At 39.1% G+C, this 14,987-nt stretch overlaps 1 protein-coding gene across 1 annotated transcript in view; it reads left to right on the plus strand.

Moving 5' to 3' along the window:
* The first annotated feature begins 503 nt into the window (after positions 1-503).
* LOC112499714 (oxygen-dependent coproporphyrinogen-III oxidase, chloroplastic) overlaps positions 504-14,987 on the plus strand; it is a 20,988-nt gene continuing 6,504 nt past the window's right edge. The window contains exons 1-2 of the mRNA XM_025103047.1: positions 504-1,318; positions 9,794-9,869. Of these exons, the coding sequence (XP_024958815.1) occupies positions 746-1,318; positions 9,794-9,869 (649 nt within the window). The 5' untranslated portion in view covers positions 504-745. The remainder of the gene's footprint in view (positions 1,319-9,793; positions 9,870-14,987) is intronic.

A 14,987-nucleotide genomic window follows, 5' to 3' on the forward strand; every position in this document is an offset into this window, starting at 1 on the left:
CGTAATGTGGATAAAAATAACTACTACCCTTAGAGAAAACAGGGGATTGGCCACTCGGTTGCTCCAAAACTTAAGTCGTAGTTATCAAACACAAAACATCAAAATCGCAACTTGCGTAGATATAAATGTCAATCTAGATTTGAAAAATTTATAGACATTGAAGACCTTAGCAGCACGAGGGAGGCGATCTCCGCTTTCTTGCTATGATAGTATAATTCATATATTTATCCAATGCCGCCGTAGTCACCGCAAACCTAAAGCATCATCCCCCGACCATAACATCTTCCCTGGAAGGACATTTGTGGGTAGGGCAACATAGATGGGCCTCCAAATCGAGTAGGACAATAGATAGAAGATTAACGATTGTGATAACAAGAGAAAACGATCTTATAAAAGATAATATAAATAAATAACATTATAGTTACAAAAGTTATGTTCAAAAGAATTTACCGAAAGAATTGAAACCTCCTAGTTTAAACAACACCACATAGGATGAGAATACAAGATACGATCACCAAGATTTTTCTAGGGCTTTATATATCAAAAGATCGATACTTTAATGGAAGACAAAATACCAGACACCATGAATTTCTATGGGCACCGAGCTAATTGGATCGGACCAAGAGAGTAGTATTATATTTAATTACATTTGAATTCCAGGGTACCCCACATGTAATTTCGAAAGGGATAGCGTTTTCTATCTTTACATCATCAACACCATTAAAGCCGGTTGAAATACCAAACAATGGCGACAATGGCCACCATGGTCTCTGCATTCCCTTCCACCTCTGCATTCCAATTACCCACTTCCAATCCTTCACCATCAACCCTTGCCCTCATCACTACTACCTCTACGGCCATATCTTTTAATCGTAGAAAACCCAAGAAGACCAGAAATCTGCTGATTCGAGCTTCATCGCGTATGATCGAAAAGGAGACAGCGGAGACTCACCGTCCCGACACTTTCCTTCGGGAATCCGATGGTGTTTCGTCCGACCAAGACGTGGGGGCGAATTCGGTCAGAGTACGCTTCGAGAAGATGATAAGGGAGGCGCAGGATAGTGTTTGCGCTGCCATTGAGGCGGCTGATGGAGGTGGGAAGTTTAAGGAGGATGTGTGGTCAAGGCCTGGAGGAGGCGGTGGGATTAGCAGGGTTTTGCAGGACAGTGGCGTTTGGGAAAAGGCTGGAGTCAATGTGTCTGTGGTATATGGTGTGATGCCCCCAGAAGCATATAGAGCCGCCAAGCCTGCAAATGCTGCAGATAATGGGAACCTTAAGCCCGAACCTGTTCCATTTTTTGCTGCCGGAATCAGCTCCGTAAGTAAATCTTCCAATTTCGATAATTATACTGCATACAGAACCTCATTGAATCTGATCTCAAACCCTAATCACGTTAAATCTTACCATAAATACTGACAACCGTTAGTCTTAGACCTTAGCAAACTCCATATTATGTTTTAGATATGGAAGTAGCCAAACCCTATTAAGACAGGTTCGAATCCAGGTGTTCTTAGGTACTTGGGTAAAAACCTGCAGTTCAGATGATGGGAAAGTAAGCCTTTTGACATCAAAAGTGGAACCATATCTATTTTGTCATTTTTTCTTCCTTCATGGAGCAAAGGGAATGACTCAATGGTTTCATCTCTTGCTAATCTCAAGTAGGGGCACAGTTTCTTGAAAGTTAACTTGCCAACAAATTGTCTACTGTTTGTTAGCAGGTCATTGAGGACTCGCAGCTTATTGGGTTAACTATACATGACTTGTTGAAAATTAATAACGATTAGATAGATAAAAACGATAAAGTTTGAATTTTTATAAATAAAGTTTAACTCTTTTTATTCAAAAGATAAATTAAACAATAAACTAAAACCCTTTATTATTAAATATGGCAACTTTATTATCCGAAATCAAAACCCCAAACCTATTACTACCACACTGATTGAATCTATCATACACGATAGATTCAATGAAAGAAAGGAGTAGAAGCAGAGTTGTCCACTTAGTGAACATAAAAGTAAATGCAATACACGAAAATTAAAACCAACCTGCTTGAAGTGATGTTGAATCGAGATCTGCATGTAGAAACCTGTCCTTAAAGGTTTTCTACGACCACTCTAATATACTGTGAATCTACTAGTCGCAAAGCCCCAGGATTTGATGCAGTAACGTGTTTCGTTTATCATTAGCTTTGATAACGAAACTAAAAGCAAGGTAGACGCAGAATAGATGGTAGTATAGCACTGTTTGAAGCAGAAACTCGAGAAAGAAAGGGAGCAGATGATTTTCGGTGTGTGTTTTGAGGTGGTTTAACCAATATGTTTAACCCAGTGTTTATATTGGTTAAACCACCCCAAGATCACGACTTCCTTCTCAAGAATTGGGATCAGATAGAGACTAAGTCCCTAAATGAAATTACCACGATTTATTTGATTAATATTAATAATTAAAGTTTTATAAAATCAGATAAATCGTGATAAAACCCATCAGATAATTAATAGTTTATAAATAAACAGTAATTATCTCTCTTTATAATTTGTACTAAAAAGATACTCGGGAGCTCGGGGCGAGGCTCCTTCTGCTCAGATGCGGCGTGTGAAGCTCCTTCTGCTTAGATGCGGCGGGCGAAGTACGCCTCCTCACGCCACTTACATGAATCCCGCGCCTGCACCCTCTGCCTTGGTCTAGGCCACGCGTGCGCGTGTGTGTTGGATCTTCTACTCATGACCCCCACCATGACTCCACCATGACTCCACCAACTTGTTCAAGGCCCAATTGAGAGGATAACCTTATAAGGCTCTCTAAAATTGTTCTACCTACCAATGTGTGAGGGAGGAAAACCTCCAACCTCACTAACATTTCCAACAATCCCCCACCAGGTTGGAAAGTTTTCTGACATTCACAGCAGATAATGTTATAGTGGTGTTATGAGATTAAACCTTGTTTGATGTAAGTATGCAAGAAGGGATCAGTTCAATTGTATCCTTAGGATTTAATTCTTGAATCTTGTGACCACTCTGTCTTACTTACACACATCACCTATCATACTTGCTTTCTCACTGAGCGCAAATATGGCCATTCGCTAAACCCTGTTTCATGACTTACTAGAAGAGGAACCACTACTTTTCGTTTAAGGTGGCACTACCTCTTAGTCATATAGGCAAAGTTCTATAATATCTTTGTTGCTAAGATGCCTATAAACTTTGTTAAGAGATTGACTCAACCTTATTCTCGACAACGGCGTACTATCTTTTACCTTACATGGATCTATCAGTTGATAGTACCTTCTATCAGTTAAGTGACTTGTTAGCCTTTAAACTTGGTAGATAGGAGCACTACATTCAAGTTGGGTTTCCATCACTAACTGATTCTATGTGGTTTCAGGCCTATGTCTCTGGTAGTTGACCCTACCAAGTCTCTCGTTAGAGGCTTGGTCAGTGGATCTACCAAGTTCCCACAAGACTTGACAAAACACAATACTAATGGTATCATCATCAATTAATTGTCTCACGTAATTGTGTTGGAGACCTATATGTCGCAACTTCCCATTATACATGGCATTTTATACTTTTGACAGTGTAGCCTCACTGTCACAATACATGGAATCGAAGGAGTCGGTCGAGGCATAAATGGATATCAGTTGACAAATCTTTAATCCATTCGGCCTCTTTGCCTGCCGCCGCTAGGGCAATGAATTCGGCTTCCATAGTCGAATGGGCGATACATTTGTTTCTTGCTCGTCCAAGAAATCGCTCCTCCAGCAAGAGTATAAATCCACCCACTTGAGTGATCTATCTAACTGGCATCAGAATATCCCTCCAAGATTCCTAGATGTGTAGTGTATGTCAACTTTAGATCCCTGGATCTTTTCAAGTAACCCAGTACTCTACTGATTGCTTTCCAGTGATTTGGACCCGGATTGCTAGTATATTGACTCAGTTTACTCACAACAAAAGCAATATCCGGTCTAGTACAATGCATTGCATACATCATGCATCCTATTGCACTAGCATACTTTAGTTGAGCCACCGCTCTACAGAGTTTTTATCGAGTTTCACACTTGAATCAAATGGAGTGTTAAACTCCTTTATATTCAGATGTTCAAACTTGGTCAGTATCTTCTCTATGTAGTGGGATTGACTTAGAGATTTGAGATGCTGATCTTTTTATCTTTATCCCAAGGATGTATCTACTTCTCCAAGATCTTTCATCTTAAAGTTCGAGGATAAGTACCCTTCACTTTCAAGGATACCTACTAGATCGGTTCCGATGATCAACATATCATCAACATAAAGACAAATTACCACAATGTATCTTATCGTGCATTTTGAGTAAATACACCTGTCGGCCCCATTATGCCGGAACCCAAAAGATGTGACAGTCGTATCAAATCTTTCCTGCCACTGTTTGAGAGCTTGTTTTAACCCGGATAGAGATTTAACAAGTTTACACACTTTATTCTCTTGTCTGGGTACTACAAACCCTTCAGGTGGCTCCATATAAACCTCCTCGCTTAAATAACCATTTAAGAAGATTGTTTTTACATCCATTTGATGAATATATAGTCCTTTTATGGCTGAAATTGCTATAAGAGTTTGAATAGAACTGATTCTAGCAACTGGAGCATAGGTGTCGAAATAATCGACTCCCTCTTTCCGTCTGTACTCTTTAGCCACCAATCTAGCCTTAAAGGATGATATTGAACCATCTGGGTGCATTTTCCTTTTAAATATCCATTTGGAACCCACAGGTTTCACCCCCGTAGGAAAATAAGCCAATTCTCAAATTTTGTTTCCCAAGATAGAGTCCATTTCATCATTTATTGCTTCCTTCCATAGTGGAGCATCCCTTGAAGTCATAGCCTCTTTATATGTCTTAGGATCATCTTCAATATTGATAGAGAAAACAACCTCCCTTGTCACTTTCTTTTGTGTCCCTTCTTCCAAGTACGAGAATAAATTATTTTCTAATCTTTTCTCTTTTCTCGCTCTTGTACTTCTTCGTGGTTCGTCAACCTTATTTGAGGTTTTTGAACTATCATGAGATGAACAAGGAGGATTAGAGGCCAACGTTGGTTCTGATCTTTCAGCATCTTCTGGAAACTTATCTTCAAAGAATTCCACATCCCTGGATTCTACTATAACTTTTGATTCTTTGTCCAATAATCTATAAGCCTTGTTGTTTCTCGCATATTCAACGAATATGCTTTTAACAGCACAAGCTCCCAATTTAGATCTTTTTGGACCAGGGGTTCGATAGTAGGCAATACAACCCGAGACTCTAAAATAGTTCAAGTTTGGTTTCCTTCCTTTCCAAAGCTCATATGGGCTGGTTAGAATCACACGACTAGTGATTTGGTCATGAATATGGCAGGCAGTTACCAAAGCTTCTTCCCACAGATTGTTTGGCAGACCCAATTGGTTCAACATACAGTTGACCATGTTAATAGGGGTTCAGTTCTTTCGTTCCGCCAAACCATTTTGTTGAGTAAATGGTGAGGTGTGTTCATGTTTGATACCATTCTCTGCGTAGAATGTATTGAACTCTCTATTGAAGTATTCACCACCTCTGTCTGATCGAAGTATTTTGATTCGTTTTCCGAGTTGATTTTCTACTTCAACTTTATATAATTTAAAGGCTTCAAAAGCTTCGTCTTTTAAATGTAGTACATAAACATGTAAAAACGGACTGAAGTCATCGCAGAATGTAATGAAATACCTTTTACCTTCTCATGTAAGTATTCCATTCAATTTACAAATACCAGGATAGACCAACTCTAAAATTGATGTGTTCCGTTTAACTGATGGAAAAGGTGTCTTTGTAAATTTTGATTTTACACAAATTTTACATTTTCCAAAGTCTTTGTTGTTAATTTTGATTAACCCTTTATTTTGCATTTTTTTTCAATATTTCTTACATTTGTATGAGCTAGACGTTTGTGCCATAAAGAAATAGAACAAGCAAAATACTCCAAAAGAATCAATTTTATTCATAACATTGGGAATTACATCAATTGTAGAAATGTAAAAATAAAAAACTTCATCACATGTAGCTAACACATTGCTACCTACAGATTCACTAGGTCCTCGACGATCATCGTCACTCAGATTTAGGTGATACGTACCCAGCTGATAGTATCCCTTTCCAATAAAGGTCTTTCTTTTGTAGATCACGAGCTTTCTTGCCTCAATGTTTATTCCAAACTCATTTTCATCGAGCTTGCTAGCAGAACTGAGGCTCTTATTGATAGAAGGCATGTGAAGAACATCTCTGAGAGTGACGGTCTTTCCAGAAGTGAATTTCAGTAGCACAGTGTCCATTCCAACGACGTCAGACGACCATTGTTAGTCACTATCACTTGTTTACCCTCTCGAACTGGTCCATATTTTTAACAAACTTAGACCTGGAGTCACACACATGAATAGTGGCTCTAGAATCCAAGTACCAACCTCCTCTTCCGGCCACAATTCTTGTTGCGGCCTTTGAAATCATGTCAATCACCTTTATGTGAAGATTTGCCACAAGGTTTTGAATTTCTACAATAGAGTTTGCAACAGGTGTTCCGGACTTTCTGTGCTTGCACTCACGAGCATAGTGTCCGGTCTCTCTGCAGAGGTGACATTTTCCGACCCTTTTGAAATGCTGACTCGGATTGGATTGATGACCCGATCTTTTGAAGCTCTTCTTTTGTGGACCCAAGTTCCACCTTTTATTTGGACCTCCAGCCCTTCCCTTTCCTTTGCCTACAGTCTGCACGCTGTTAGCACTCAACAGAGACTTGCCTCTCTTATCCCGAAGCCTGCACGCTGTTAGCAGTCAACAGAGACTTGTCTCTTTTATCCCGATTACGTGCCTCTTCCTCGATTTGAAGATGTTTTAATAAATTATCCAAAGAATAATATTGAAATTTGTGCATCCTTTTTTTTTAAAAATCTTTCCAGGATGGGGGCATTTTATCTATTACTGCCCCTACTTGGAAAATTTCAGGAAGAGGTATGGAAAGTGGTTTCAGTTTGTTTACTAAAACTTGGAGCTCATGCACTTGTTCCATAATTGGTTTTTCATCTACCATTTGATATATCTCAAGTATTGAGACACAAGATACTTGTTTGTACCATCTTCTTGTGACTTATACTTGAATTCCAATGCTTTCCAAAGTTCTCTTGGGCACGTAATCGGAGAATATAGATCATATAGCCAATCCAACAAGTCATTTTTAATGTGTCCGCAAGCCAGGGTTTCTTCCTCTCTGCGGATAAGCCTCATCTTTTCAAGGTCGGCTATTCTTTTTCTATCTGGTTCTTTTCCCGGTTGAGGAACCGGATTTTCAGGAATGGGAGGGCGATCTGGGTCCAAAACATAGTACAACTTCACAACCATTAACATGAATTTGACCATGTCGGCCCAACGGGTATAATTGGTCCCATCGAACTTTTCAAGTTTCATCATGTCTTGGCTCAAGATTCGGTAATTTCCGGAGTCCATTGATATACAACCTTTAAGATTGTTGAAAATTAATAACGATTAGATAGATAAAAAAAATAAAGATTGAATCTTTATAGATAAAGTTTAACTCTTTTATTCAAAAGATAAATTAAACAATAAAGTTGAACTCTTTATTAATAGAGATGGCAACTTTATTATCTGGAATCAAAACCCGAAACCAGTTACCACCACACTGATTGAATCTATCATTTGCGATAGATTCAATGAAAGAAAGGAGTAGAAGCAGAGTTGTCCACTTAGTGAACAGAAAGGTAAATGCAATACACGAAAATTAAAACCAATTTGTTTGAAATGAAGTTGAATCGAGATCTGCATAGTAGAAACCTGTCCTTAAAGGTTTTATACGACCACTTTAATATGTTGTGAGTCTACTAGTTGTAAAGCCCCAGGATTTGATGCAGTAACGTGTTCCGTTTATCAACAACTTTGATAACGAAACTAAAAGCAAGGTGGACGCATAATAGATGGTAGTAGAAAGGGAGAAAGGGATCAGATGATTTTCCGTGTACCGGTTAAACCACCCCAAGATCACGGCTTCCTCCCCAAGAATCGGGATCAGATAGAGACTAAGTCTCTAACTGAAATTACCACGTTTTATTTTATTAATATTAATAATTGAAGTTTTATAAAATCAGATAAATCGTGATAAAACCCAACAGATAATTAATAGTTTATTAATAAACAGTAATTATCTATCTCTATAATTTGTACTAAAAAGATACTCGGGGGAGCTCGGGGAGAGGCTCCTTCTGCTTTGATGCGGCATGTACCTCCTCGTGCCACTTTCACGAATCCCGCGCCCTCGGCCACGGCCATGCACGCGCGTGTATGTTGGACCTTCCACTCATGACCCCAACCATGAGTGCGTGTGTGTCGGACTTTCCACTCGTGACCTCCACCATGAGTCCAACAACTTGTTCAAGGACCAATTGAGAGGAAAGCCTTATTAGGCTCTCTAAAATTTTTCTACCTACCAATGTGGGATGGAGGAAAACCTCCAACCTCACTAACATTTCCAACATGACTGTGTCGTATTCAGTAAGCTTCTAGGGCTTTCTTTATGCAGAAAACATGTTTTTTCCGAACCTACACATCCCAATTAAAAAACACACTCCTTCCATAGTTCCATCTATAAAAAACCCCCCAAACAAAAACGTTCCTATCTATACAGACAGATTAATTAACAAATACAACTTTATCCATACAGAACTTGCTTGTTTATTAACAGCTAAATGAGCTTAATGGGACTCGCAACTTATTTGGTCAGCTGTACATGATTGTTTGGTAGTGGCTTAATGATTTAGATAGTGGCTTATTCAATAAAATTCTAGTGGGGAGGTTTATGTAGGAACCCGAGTTTTTTCCAAACTTGCCCCTCCCAATTAAAAAACACGCTCCTTCCATCTACGAAAAAACCCTCCCTAACAAAAACCTTCCTTGTCTACATAGATTAATCCACACAACCAACTTTATTCATTCAGGAGTTAATGGAAAACGAACCAAACAGCCCCTAAATTATTGCCAAGGTTCATCACAGCTTACTACAAACAAAATGAGTCTGATAGTGGTTATAATGGCTAGATGGGGAGTTCACCTTCCGATGAGTAACATAGGCAACTTTTATCATTTTCCAAAGAGTGATATGGGTAACTTTTACAATTATGTAATGTAAGCAACCTTATCAAGTTATTTGTAGTTCTTTTCCTAAGAATTTTACAGCCATTTCTACCGCCAATTATGCCTCAATTCTGGGCGCAAACTGAGTGAGAGAGTTGTAGTCCATATTAATAAACAATGTGTAACTGCTATTTTTGAACTTTATGGTAGTTATACGGGCATATTGAACTGTACCTAAATGTAATTGTTATGATTTTATTTTAGTTGCTAGTTTAATGTGTTACAGTTACTTTGCCTTTATATTGGAACGACTCCAAAATTTTTAAATTGGTTATTGCATATGTCAAAGAGCAGATTTTTAGCACACAAACTATTGATTTGGCTAGTATGATGTTTTAGCTACTTTGTAGGTCATTTGATTTATTTTCTTCATTTTCTTCTCCCTTTCTTCTTCCTATTTTGTATTTGGATGTTAATTATTGCCGCTGCTCTTTAATTGTCCATCCACTATGATGTGTCAGTGCTGGATCATTAGAAGTACTCCAGGATATAACCAGGGCAACAAAACTGGAGCATACGGCGATGCCGCCCGTTTTCATTTCTTTATTCATTATTGTGCTATGAGATAGATGTTTTGTTTAATAAGGTCGTTCCTTATTTTTTTTTGGGCAGGTTTTACACCCAAAGAACCCTTTTGCACCAACACTACATTTCAATTATCGTTATTTTGAGACGGATGCGCCAAAAGGTAGAATGCTCCTCCAAATGTTTCTGCATAACCAAAAACAGCGTTCTAGATTTGCACTCTATGACCAAATATATGCGGGCTGTTTTTTAATAGCTTTATATAATTGTTTTCATTTTCAACTTTTGAGAAGTCATTTATACTTCTAAGATCCAGCCGTTTTTATGATTAATTTGCTCGAATTTCCTCTAATTATAGCTTGGGTCGTATTTTAATTTAAGAATTGATGGATCTTTTGATAAACTCAAATGCTTCATAAGCCAATATTATTACCTTTTCTCCTTATATATAGAACCACTCTTAGAATAAATACTATTATCTGCCTATTCATCTGTCAGTGTCTGGGAACATGTATGTGCTTAGTTACAATAATGAACACGAGAAAGAAAGGTGGATTGGAGAGACTTATGTGAACTGGAATAGTTGAAACCTTGAAGCAGCAGAAAAATACAAAAGGATATGTTATATATATAAAGTAACAATAGAAACTTCACGTCATTGATCTATGTATTTTTATAAATAAATTTAGTTCTGTTTTCTGGTAGAACTTCTCTCACGGCTGAATGCATGTCTCATTCTGTCATTTCATTTCTCTTGTTGGTCTGACCTTAAAATAACAATAATTTGTCTTTTTGTTATGATTTCTCTTTGTCTCTGTTGGCATTGTCTTCTCCTGAATGAGAATTCTGTTTATGGAGTGCAAATATGCCACTGGTGTATCCGTTTGTGATAATTGAAATTGATCAACCATGCTATATAATCCGAGTTGGCGAGTCATAAAACTCAATGCTGGAGAGAAGGATTGGGTAATTTGTATTTATACGAGTGCCTCTATAAAGTCCTATAAGAACCCTTGAAATTATGAATAGCATCTTATCCCCTTAGTTGTTTCACGTATTTTTAGATATCAATATGTATACCTAACCAGATGATCTAATCAAACCACTGCTTTATTCCCAACTATGTTATAGTAGTTTCTGTTTTATGCCTTGGTCCATCGTTAGCATATTTCTTATCCTTGCTCTTTCAATACCAAATCTTATAAACCATAAGCCCAAATAAAAAGGCCAACATCTGCCCCTGCTAGCACTGTGGTGTCACCCGTTGTACGTAATTGACAAGTTATGTTAGGACAAACGTTACACACGCAATACGCACAACCCTACGCACAACCCAAAAACAAGAGAAGAACACAAGAATTTACGTGGTTCACACGATCAGATTGATCGTGCTAGTCCATGGGGGCAACTAGGTTTTTCTTTATTTAGGTGCTACAAATGTTTACAAGTACAATGAGATTAATATATATAGACAAACATAATTAGGGTTATCTCCTAATCAAGGAAACTAGGGTAGAGACTAGGGCCGGCTCCTTTTGGGCTAGGGACGGCTCCTTACTTTATGCCTCCTCCCTTTTGTCTAACTTAGTAGGCCGAAGCCTACATTCCAACAATCTCCCACTTGGAGGCTTCGAAACACGTTCACCTGCACTCCTCTGAACTTCTGTAAACACCAACCGAGCTTGAGCTCCCCTAGTTGCCACCTGCCTTCTCAACATTATTCCTGAAGGCTAGCTAAAGTCATACAGAACTTCAGCTTATCCAGCGTCACAAACTTGGTGAACATGTCTGCTGGATTCTTTGCACCTGAGATATTCTTCAAGTTCATCGTACCATCACTGATCAGTCCTCTGACAAAGTGATACCTCATCCCAATGTGCTTTGTTTTCCCATGATAGACTGGATTTTTAGCAAGTTTCAATGCACTCTCATTGTCACAGTGTAACGAGTAATCAGCTTGCTTTTTCCCAAGTTCTTCAAGAAAAGTCTTTAACCATACTAGCTCTTTACTGGCTTCAGCAACTGCCATGCATTCAACTTCTGTTGTTGATAAGGCCACACTTTTCTGAAGTCTGGACATCCAACTAACTGCTGTTCCTCCCACTGTAAAAATATACCCAGTAGTGCTTTTAAATGTCTTTTTGCATCCACCCAAATCAGCATCAGTATATCCTTTAAGAACTGAGTCTTTACCCTTGAAACATAATCCCAACTTTGAATTACCCTTCAAATATCTGAGCAGCCATTTGACTGCTTCCCAATGTTCTCTCCCCGGATTTGACATAAAGCGACTAACAACCCCGACAGCATAGGCTATGTCTGGTCTCGTGCAAACCATGGCATACATGAGACTACCAATAGCAGATGCATAAGGAACATTAGCCATATCTGCTTTCTCATCCTCTGATCTTGGAGACTGATCTTTGGTAAGCCTGAAATGACTTCCCAAAGGTGTGTTTCTGGGTTTTGTCTTCTCATCATTCATCTTGAATCTTTCTAACACTTTCCCGATGTATTTCTCCTGGGATAGTGTCAAAGAGCCATCTTTCGTGTTTCTAGCAATACTCATACCGAGTATCTGTTTGGCTGGACCCAAGTCTTTCATCTCGAATTCTTCAGACATTTGCTTCTTTAACTTGMTGATCTCTTTCATATCCGCACCTGCAATCAACATATCATCTACATAGAGAAGTAGAATGATATAGGAGCTCTTGAATTTCTTCACATAACAATGGTCCATTTTACATTTTCTGTACCCGGCCCTCTCCATGAAGTTATCAAACTTCAGGTACCATTGCCTGGGTGCTTGTTTCAAACCATACAAGCTCCTTTTCAGTTTGCAGACCCAGTCTTCTTTAACAGCAATCTGAAAACCCTCTGGTTGTGCGATGTAAATTTCCTCATCAAGGTCACCATGTAGGAATGTTGTCTTGACATCTAGTTGCTCTAGATGTAAGCGCTCTGCAGCTACAATACTCAAAACCAATCTAATGGTGGTCATTTTCACCACTGGAGAAAAGATCTCATTGTAATCAATCCCCCTTTTCTGTTGAAAACCCTTGACCACTAAACGGGCTTTGTACCGTTTAGATCCATCATGCTCTTCCTTGATTCTGAAAACCCACTTGTTCTGCAACGCCTTTTTATCATGCGGAAGCTTGGTTAAAACCCAAGTTTTGTTCTTGTTCAAATATCCCATTTCTTCTTTCATTGCACGCTCCCACTGCAACGAATCTTTTTGCTTAATAGCTTCAGAATAACTTTCTGGTTCACCATTCTCAGTCAAAAGAAGATAATTGACTGATGGATTGTATTTTTCAGGAGGCCTAGAGACTCTGGTGGATCTCTTGACCCAGTGTGATTCAACTGGTTAAGGATGTACCGGAGATGATGGTTCTTCTTCATCCTCTGAACTTTCGCTGTTGACAGTGTCTTCTTGAACATCTTCAGACTCATCGTTATTCTGAAAATCAGACTCAGTACTCCCACTATCATGAGTATCTTCTGGCCCTCTGATTATGATGTCATCACTTTCAAACTCAACTTGTTCTTTCTGATCTTTTGAGTTTACTGTGCTTTTGTCTTTATAAAGTTCAGCCTCATTGAAAGTTGCATGTTTACTTCTGACTACTTTTCTGCTTTCAAAATCCCAAAGCCTGTAGCCCATACTATCAGAGCCATATCCAATGAAGGTGTATTTCTTGGCTTTTGCATCCAACTTGTCACCATCTTTCTTCAAGTCATAGGCACTGCATCCGAACACCTTCAAATGCTCATACTTGATTGCTTTACCTTTCCACTCTTCCTCTGGAATCTTGAAGCCCAACGGTACTGATATTCATCGGTTGATAAGATAAGCTGCAGTGTTAACTGCATCAGCCCAGAACGTCTTTGGAAGCCCAACATTAAGCCTCATACTCCTGGCCTTCTCATTCAAAGTTCTGTTCATTCTTTCTGCCACTCCATTCTGCTGAGGAGTGCCTGGAACCGTCTTTATCATCCGAATGCCATGTTCAGCACAATAATCAGTGAACTCTGTGCTAATGTATTCCCCACCATTATCCGACTTCAAGCACTTTACTTTTAGGTTAGTTTCCAATTCAACAGCGGTTTTCCAATTCTTAAAAGTGTTGAAGACATCAAACTTATTTTTAAGAAAATAAACCCATACCTTGCGTGTTGAATCATCGATGAAGGTCACATAGTAGTTCGATCCTCCTACGGAAGAAACTGGTGTTGGTCCATAAACATCTGTGCGAACAAGCTCTAGTTTCTGAGCTTTTGGTGTCTGACCCGTCTTCGCAAAGGATACCTTCTTTTTCTTGCCAAGCACACAGGGTTCACAGAATTCAGAATCCACCCTTTTTAAATCTGGGAGCTTGCCTCTGGCAACGAGCATCTTCATTCCCTTTTCACTCATGTGGCCGAGGAGTTGATGCCATAATCTGGATGGTTTCATCCCGCTGGTCACTGCATTCACCTCACTGTCGGGAACATCGACCATGTATAAGGTGCCTTGCTTTTTACCTTTGGCGATTACAAGGTTTTCTTTGACAACCTTCCATTGCCCTTCACCAAAAATGACTTTGAATCCCTGGTCATCCAACTGCCCAGTAGAAATCAACATTTTCTTAAGGCTTGGAATGACTCGAACRTCCTTCAATGTCCAAGTGGTACCCAATGAAGTCTTTATGTCTATGTCACCTATTCCTGTGATGTCAAGAGTGCGATGGTCAGCTAAACGAACTTTACCAAAATTACCTGTTCGTAGATTCTTCATTATCTTCGTGCTGAAAGTAGCATGAAATGATGCACCAGAATCCAAGATCCACGACTCTGCTGAATTCTCAACACAACARATAAGGGCATCGTCTGAATCATCAGTTGCTGCGTTCACCTCTCTGTTTCCATCTGATTGTTTAGGGCATTGATTTCTGAAGTGCCCAGTTTCTTTGCACTTCCAACATTGGATGTCTTTTCTTGGTTTTGAGYGGCTCCTCTTTCTTGACTTTGATCTACCTCTGCCATTACCCCTTTCTGTCTTTCTACCTCTCCCTTCAATGCTTAGCAAAGTACTAGATGATTCTCCAGATCTCCTAGGATGAAGTCACGAATGCCCTCAAAGATGAGTTTAGAGGTTCCAACTGAACCACTAATGGCAGTGACAGTTCCTGACCAACTTTCCGGTAACGAGGATAACAAAAGCAAAGCTTGGACTTCATCTTCAAACTTAATATCAACAGATAACAAACGCGATATAATGGTATTGAAACCATTAATG

This window comes from Cynara cardunculus (assembly GCF_001531365.2).
Source record: "Cynara cardunculus var. scolymus isolate 2C chromosome LG 16, CcrdV1, whole genome shotgun sequence".
In the NCBI taxonomy this organism is placed as follows: domain Eukaryota; kingdom Viridiplantae; phylum Streptophyta; class Magnoliopsida; order Asterales; family Asteraceae; genus Cynara; species Cynara cardunculus.